At 40.4% G+C, this 7,887-nt stretch overlaps 1 protein-coding gene across 1 annotated transcript; it reads left to right on the top strand.

Annotated features, from left to right (window-relative positions):
* The first annotated feature begins 855 nt into the window (after positions 1-855).
* Positions 856-2,937, top strand: LOC131233600 (phospholipase A1-Ibeta2, chloroplastic-like). The gene has a single exon (XM_058230380.1). It carries the CDS (start codon positions 914-916, stop codon positions 2,855-2,857), a length of 1,944 nt encoding a protein of 647 aa, XP_058086363.1. The 5' UTR covers positions 856-913; the 3' UTR covers positions 2,858-2,937.
* Positions 2,938-7,887: the final 4,950 nt, after the last annotated feature.

Genomic DNA, 7,887 nt, shown 5'->3' with positions numbered 1-7,887 from the left:
TTTACTGTAGGACCACTACTTCAAGATATAGCGCGTGTAAGAGAACCGGACCCGAACGAGAGCGTGTAAGAGAACCCGGACCCTACTGTTAACGAACAAGAGAGGATTAACTTCCATACTACGGAACAACTGATTCTACGATTGGTAATCTCTACCGTCCATCTAATTTTCCCTTAATTTGATACCCACTGTGTAAAAGGAAACTCTATAAATTGAATAATTTCTGCCGATTTGTTTCATTAAAATGGAGAGAGAAACTTAAAAATATTTAACGGTCCAGATCCATGATAAGAAGGTCCACTCACAAATTTGCATAAATCGATTACATTGGTTTATTTATATACCATGGATCATTAATACCAAAGCTCAAAATTCAAAAGGTCCGGATTAACCAACCATACCATCACATGTACCACGTGTGTTGCAACGAACCATAAACACATTATTGCGCGGCAAACGGAAAGCTCCTCTAAGTGGGCGTCCAAATTTCCAACAGGCGAGAAGTGCGCTCACGGAACGTGCTTCGAGGTAGTTCGTTTTTACTCCGTCGTGACTTAAAATTCCATCATGTGTCTAACACCAACTTGTGCCCATATGCTGATATTTCATAGGATGTTAACCGTCCATATTCTATTGAATACAATAAATAAGCCACTATGTCAAAATCAAAGTTCATAGATGATCCTAGACTTTGATTTTATAAGTCGAATAAAACCAAGTAACCATTGAACAATCTTCTTTTATTTGTCATGAATTTATCTAAAAATAGAAAAAGCCTAGTTCCATGAAATGAACAGTTCCGATCATTGAACAACTGATAATGTGGGCCCCATAGAGCGGCGACACACGCTGGAATCCATCGCGACATAGGGAAAACGAACTCGGAAAGTGCGCTCATGGAACGTGCGTTTTAATGACTCAAAAAAAATGTCTTCTTTCATCACATCACGACAATCCAAACGCGGCACTTTACGCATCTCCGAGTAACCGTTTTGTCACATTTCTTTTAATTCCCGAACTTTCTCGACGTATATATGCATCCAAACTCTCCCATCTGCACTACCAGCCATTTCTCTCTCTCTCTCTCTCGCTCTCCCTCTCTACTTCTCTGACAGATCCACATCTGCACTATTATCCATCTCTCTCTCTCTCCCCCTCCCTCCCTACCTCTCTCACCGAATCATATCTGTACTGTCATCCCTCTCTCTCTTTCTCACTCACTCACCGAATCACTATGCAGATGGGATCTACCCTTACGGCGTCGAGTCAACCCGGTTTTACGCTTGGCCGCACCAGTTCTATCAAATGTCGCGGACCATCATTAAAACCGCGACCGAAACCCCCTCGTATGTCAACCCAAATGATAAAAAACTCGTTATCAATTGCGCCAGCATTCAACCAATTTTTTACCGGTGAGAAACTCAGCGAGTCGACTCGGAACCATCTTGCTAACTTGGAAAAACTACTTGAGAAGAAAGCGCCTTTGTCTGACCCACATACAAAAGATTCCCTTGAGATGCCTCAGGAAAATAGAACAAGAGGTGTGCTTGACGGCCTGAGTCTTCCCAGAATATGGCCCGGATGGAAGGGGGCAGACGAGATGTCGCCACGGAATCTTAACGATCTACAGAGACTACTGTCCAAATCGCCGGAATATTCCCCGAGGAATAATATCGGGGACCGGTGGAAGGAATATCACGGTAGCAATGACTGGGCTGGCCTGCTCGATCCTCTCGACGAGAATCTCCGGCGAGAGGTTATCAGATATGGAGAGTTCGTCCAGGCCGCCTACCGCTCGTTCCATGAGGAGCCTGCCACGTCAGCGGAAGGCGTCTCTACAGTGCACCACGTGGAATTGCCGGATAGATCGTACAGGGTGACCAAAGATCTGTATGCCACGTCATCCATCGGGTTACCAGAATGGGTGGACGACGTGGCTCCCAATCTGGGATGGATGACCCAGCGGACCAGCAGGATCGGATACGTGGCAGTCTGTGATGATCCGAGGGAGATCGCGAGGATGGGCCGGCGGGACATCGTGATCGCGCTCCGTGGGACATCCACGTGTCTTGAGTGGGCCGAGAACGTCAGGGACGTCCTTGTACCCATCCCAGCAGATGTGGGCTCCAGCGGCACGAATCCAAAGGTAGAATGCGGGTTCTGGAGCCTCTACAAGACTGGTGGGCCCCAAACGCCGAGTTTATCAGAGGCCGTAGTGGAAGAGGTGCAGCGGCTCATAAACCTATACAAAGGCGAGCCACTCAGCATTACTGTGATCGGTCACAGCCTGGGTGCAGCCCTCTCCATACTAGCCGCAGACGAGCTCAGCACGTGCTCCCCACACGTGCCACCAATTGCTGTGTTCTCCTTCGGTGGTCCACGAGTTGGAAACCGACGGTTCGCCGACCGGGTCGAGAAAAACGGGGTAAAGGTACTGCGCATCGTCAACGCTCAGGATGTCATCACAAGGGTCCCGGGCGTGTTCGCTAGTGAACAACTCGACCAGAAGCTCCGAGCTGGCGCCGGGAATGTAGCCGGCATGCTCGACATGATGGACGACATGCCTTGGGCGTACTCGCACGTGGGAACCGAGCTGAGAGTAGACAGCAGGAGTTCACCTTACCTGAAGCCGGATGCTGACATGGCATGTTGCCATGACATGGAGGCGTACCTACACTTAGTAGATGGGTTCATGGGTTCCGATTGCCCATTTAGGTCAAATGCAAAGAGGAGTATAGTGAGATTATTGCATGAGCAAGGATCTAACGTAAAGAAATTGTATACAAGGAAGGCCCTTACGTTGAATCTAGAGAGGGTGGGAGCTCTATCTCCAAGGTGCTTGCCAAGCCCTACATGACTGATCATATATGTACATGTCATAACCATTCATTTCACATGACCATTTCGTTCTTTTAATAGAAATTGGACATGATGGTATTAGGTCTAATTTGTGTTTGTTTTTCGTGGGTTTGATCACGTGGTTTGCCACCTTTCACCTTTTGTGAACAGACATGCGAATGTGTGTAGGTTCTTAACCATTCTTCAGGGATGCTATACCTTGGATAGAGGACATGACTCAAAAATATCACACCGTGATCCTAACCGTTCATTTGAAGACTTTCGGGAAAGAAATTAATATAAATTATTTTTAAAAAATGTCAAAATTTTCTTCAATTCTATGGTTAGGATTGTCCAACCGGCATGAATCTTAGGATTTGACCCATCTAAAGTAAGGCCTACGGTAAGGTAGACAAATTAGAAAAGAAAACTGAAGAGCGACTGATCACATAAAGGCTGCTGGTCGGGAAGGTCGTACTGTGCATTTTCAGCCATGAAAATTTTAAATAAATAAATAAACTTTTCAATCACCTAAAATATCAGCTGATTTTTTTCTCGGAAAACGTATTACACGTCTACACGGCAAGAGAGCCGTGTAGACAGGTAGTGACGCCTTTAATACCCACCTCCCCAATCGTCTGTGCTTTAAAAGCTGATGTATATGTTTTAACCGACGCAATTTGACTTGTGAACCCAACACCATTCATCTAGTGTCAAGGTCAGTGGACCCCATTCACAATATATGTGTTTTTATCAAAGTTATCCATTCGTTTTCTCTAACTCATTTTAGGCATGAACCAAAAAAATAATGAACAACACCACAAGAAAAAGTAGGAATTGAGCACTTACCATTCTAAACTTTTAGAGTTTAATGAACTTCTGGATTAAGCCCATGTTTGTATTTTTCCTTCATCTAGGATTGTTCAACTTTATCCACGGGTTAGATGTCAAATGAACATTACAGTCAGCCATAGAAAGTTTTTAACATTTGATGTTCAATTAACAATGTTTTCATGTGGTATGATCCACCTCCACATGAGATTTGGATTCACCTCATATTTTTTTTACATCATATTCTAAATAAGATAGCAAAATGGATGAACCGTATGGATGAAACATATACATTATAGTGAGGCCCACATAACTTTGACACTAGTTGGCTAGTTAGTGTTGAGGTCACTATCAAACTGGTATCCATACATTTCATTCATTTTGCTAGTTCATTTTAGGGCACGAGCACAAAATTTACATAGAACGAAATCTCAAGTGCACTATACCATAGGAAATAATGGTGGACTCTCACCGTTGAAAACTTACTAGGACCCACTATAACATTTATTTGCCATCTGGCCGTTGATTAGGTCACACAAATTTGGATGGAGAGAAGACACAAATTAGCTTGATTCAAAACTTACGGTCTCAAGAAATTTTTAATAGTGGGCGTTGAAACACTACTGTTTCCTGAAGAGTGGTCCACTCGAGATGTAGCTCTTCCGCCCAAAAATGAGTTGACAATGGATGGATGGCATGTATAAAACACATCATCAAGATGAGCCCACGGAGCTTTTACCAGCACTGACAAGTACTAAGGCAGTTGTTGTAGGGATCACTACCAAATCCCAATATACAGGTAATTGGAAGAGAATATATATCATAAAGCAAACAGAAAAAGTACAAAAGAGAAATATAAAATAAGAAAAAACTGATTAGTACGGTGTCCATGTTTGATTCCACTTCTAATACATAAATATGAATTTGAGATGTGCTTCACATGGAAAAACCTCTGGTGCTGTACTGCACGTGAGAACATTTATAATGAATAGGAGAAATGATTCACACAATCCCCTCCTTCCCACCAACATATCATATTTGCTGACATTCCACTTATGAAAAGATGGATCCCACCAAAATGATCACCTGCTGTAAAAATCAGGTTGATTTATTTACTTAGCTAGGTAGCACCTGTAAGTGGACCCTGCTGATTTTTGTCCAAGGTGACGTTCATGGTGGACCCTACATCTTGAATGGCTTGGATGTTCTATGCAAGTGACAGATTGACAAGAAAATTAAGATTTTTATGATCACATATTACAAGAGTAACAGGGGCAAAAAGTTTTCTGGATAGCAAAATCTATGTAAAATGGAAAAGGTTTAAACTGAAGGTCGTACAGGTAATTTGGAGGTGAATCCATTTCTTCTCCCACCAAACACGGCTATTTTTAATGCAGAGGAGACCTTTGATGCTCTAGGATATCATGATACTTGATACACAGCTAATTAACTTAATACTCTACAAGTGATACGGAAGTAACTGAAATTAAACCACTTAGATTGTGGGCCATATTTTAGATGCACTATATTCCAAAAATATACAGATTAGATAGTAAAAATAACTCTATCGGTGAATATTTAATCTGAAGTTGATGGGATGAATTCACCAAACTAATTAGAGTTAGAGATTTTTTTCGACTAGACCGTTTTTTACAAATGATAAATTTGCAATAAATTTTCCATTTTGAACGGTTAAAAAATGAGTAATGCACGCCATTCATGCAGATCCTACATGCATGTGTATCAAGTGTCCCATTCTGATAGAGTATTAAATAACTGTAGTCCAACAATCGCATCACTCCTCTCCAGTATGTAGCCTGGGATTGCTTGTATTTTTAGACTCATGTTCTTTCTATTTTAAGTAGAATGCAAGCCAACTAGTCTAATTATAGAGGCTTCAGGTTTATACAAAATCCAACCCGTCCAAATGGTTCTGATGTAAAATCAGGCTGATCGCTCATCAGGTGGGCCGCCAATCCAACTCAAAACACATATGCGGTCCACCTTATAAGTGTATCAGCCTGATTTTATTTTTATTTTTGCATGACAGCCTTCATGATAGGGAGAACCTCTTGGATGGGCGGAATGTCATATACACATTAAATATTGGCAGTAATATGCTAGTTGGACAATCATTTAGTGGTCCAACTAGTTGCCAGTGCCAGGTCCTAGTTTATTTATGTTTATTACCCAAAGCTTAGAAATCATGCCGTACAATGGCGCATTTATACAAATAAAAAAAAATCTAGCTTGCCGTGCAAACTATTGCAATACTTCAAACAGCATTTCTTTATTAGAAATGGGATTGTTTTTGAGGCTACGGTAATTGTTACACAATATGGCACGCTGTAGTTGGTTTACGACCTGAATGAAAAACTGATGATGCGAACCATTCGTGTTCTGAATATGCCAGGCTGTGATAGGAGACATCAGTTGATTTGATGATTGTATATGAAGATGAATGTTTAATTCTGTTGGGAATAATGTGGAAGCAAATCTGAATACAATCAAACACACGAAAGACAAACCAAACACAATCAACACATACAAAGAATACATGAATTTACGTGAAAAAACCTTCGTGAGAAAAATCCATCACACAAAGCAGCAGCGAATTTACAACGAAATCAAATTATAAAAGATACAATCAACTTACCTATACGAGAAACCTCAAAATCCCTTCATAAAATTCCCTATTTGCTTTAGAACACCTTAGGAATGTTTAAACCTACCCTACTTCTGATTACACTCACTTATATGGTGTTACAACTGAATTAAAAAACAAAATACGTATTTCTGCAAAATCGCACAATTCTATCGATATGATCAATAGCCATCGAGGCATGTCGATGGAATTGAAGCCACCTTCGATGGGATCAAAGAATGCCACAAAAAATTGTCCTGCGATATAGGAAAAAAATTGAAAATTTCTCTATATGATCGAATAGTTTGTTGATGGGATCGACAAACGCTCGATGGGATCAAGTGGTCTATCGATGGCATCGACAGACCCCCGTTCCAGTCAAATTGAAGAATTTGATAACAATCTCCACCATGACTTCAATCATCATGAACCACAGCTCCAAGCTCCATCTTTAATCACTTCCATTATAACTTCACCATCGTCATTGCTTTTTATGCATATTCCCGTCTGCATCAACCTTTCGCCAGACCCAGAGAAGTCGAACATAATCAGAACTTCTCTGTGAGAATCACCTTCATAAGCATGTAGGTTGGATTCACGCTCATATGGATTTTCTTTAGAGTTCGTCTTCATCAAGCAAATGTTGGATAAAATGATAATGAACATCAATATATTTAGTACAAGAATGATAAACCGAGTTATTTGATAAATTAATTGCGCTTTAACTGTTATAATTAACGAGCACAGCCTCCTGCTGAAGCCCAAACTAATTTATCATTCCTTTCAACCAAACACACTCCTTGAAAGCCTTAATCACCACTATATACTCGACTTATGTTGTGAAAAGAGTAACCACAAATTGAAGCTTAGATATCCAACTGATCGCTCCACCCGCTAGTGGAAATGAGTAATCATAAGTTGACTTTCTATTATTTACACTCCCTACGTATTATACATCTACAGAGTCTACCAATTTTTCATCTAATTTTTTAAATATCAAGATGTAGTGTATTGTACCTTGTAGCTGCCTCCCAATGTTGCTTGCCGAGGTTTGACATGTATCTACTCACAATACCGACTGCATATGAAATATTCAATCTCATAGATATCATGACATACATCAAACTACCAACTACACTCGAATAAAGTACACGCGACATAACTTACTTTTCTTTATCTGTAGTAAGATATTGGTCTGAAGAAAGCCTAAAGTGAGAAACATATGGTATGCTAACTGGTTTAGTCTTATCCATCTCAAGCTTGACCAATACCTTCTCAAGATATTTAATTTGAGACAACTATAATTTTTCCTTCTCCCTATCTCTATATATGTTTATGTAGAGAATCTTATTTGCAGCCCCTAGATCTTTCATACTGAATGTCATTAATAACTGAGCCTTCAATATGTTAATCTCATATATGTTATGATTGGCAATAAGCATATCATCAACATGCAATGTAACGTCCTATATTTTTACTATTTTGGATTTTCAAAAACCGTTGAAAATTTTCAATGTAATTAACTTATGTTATCACTTATTGACCATTAACACTCAATGTTAGTTTATACACGG

Source organism: Magnolia sinica, chromosome 18, assembly GCF_029962835.1.
Source record: "Magnolia sinica isolate HGM2019 chromosome 18, MsV1, whole genome shotgun sequence".
Taxonomy (NCBI): Eukaryota; Viridiplantae; Streptophyta; class Magnoliopsida; order Magnoliales; family Magnoliaceae; genus Magnolia; species Magnolia sinica.
The sequence above is the reverse complement of the archived record's forward strand: the minus strand, read 5'-3'. Positions and strand labels throughout refer to the sequence as shown.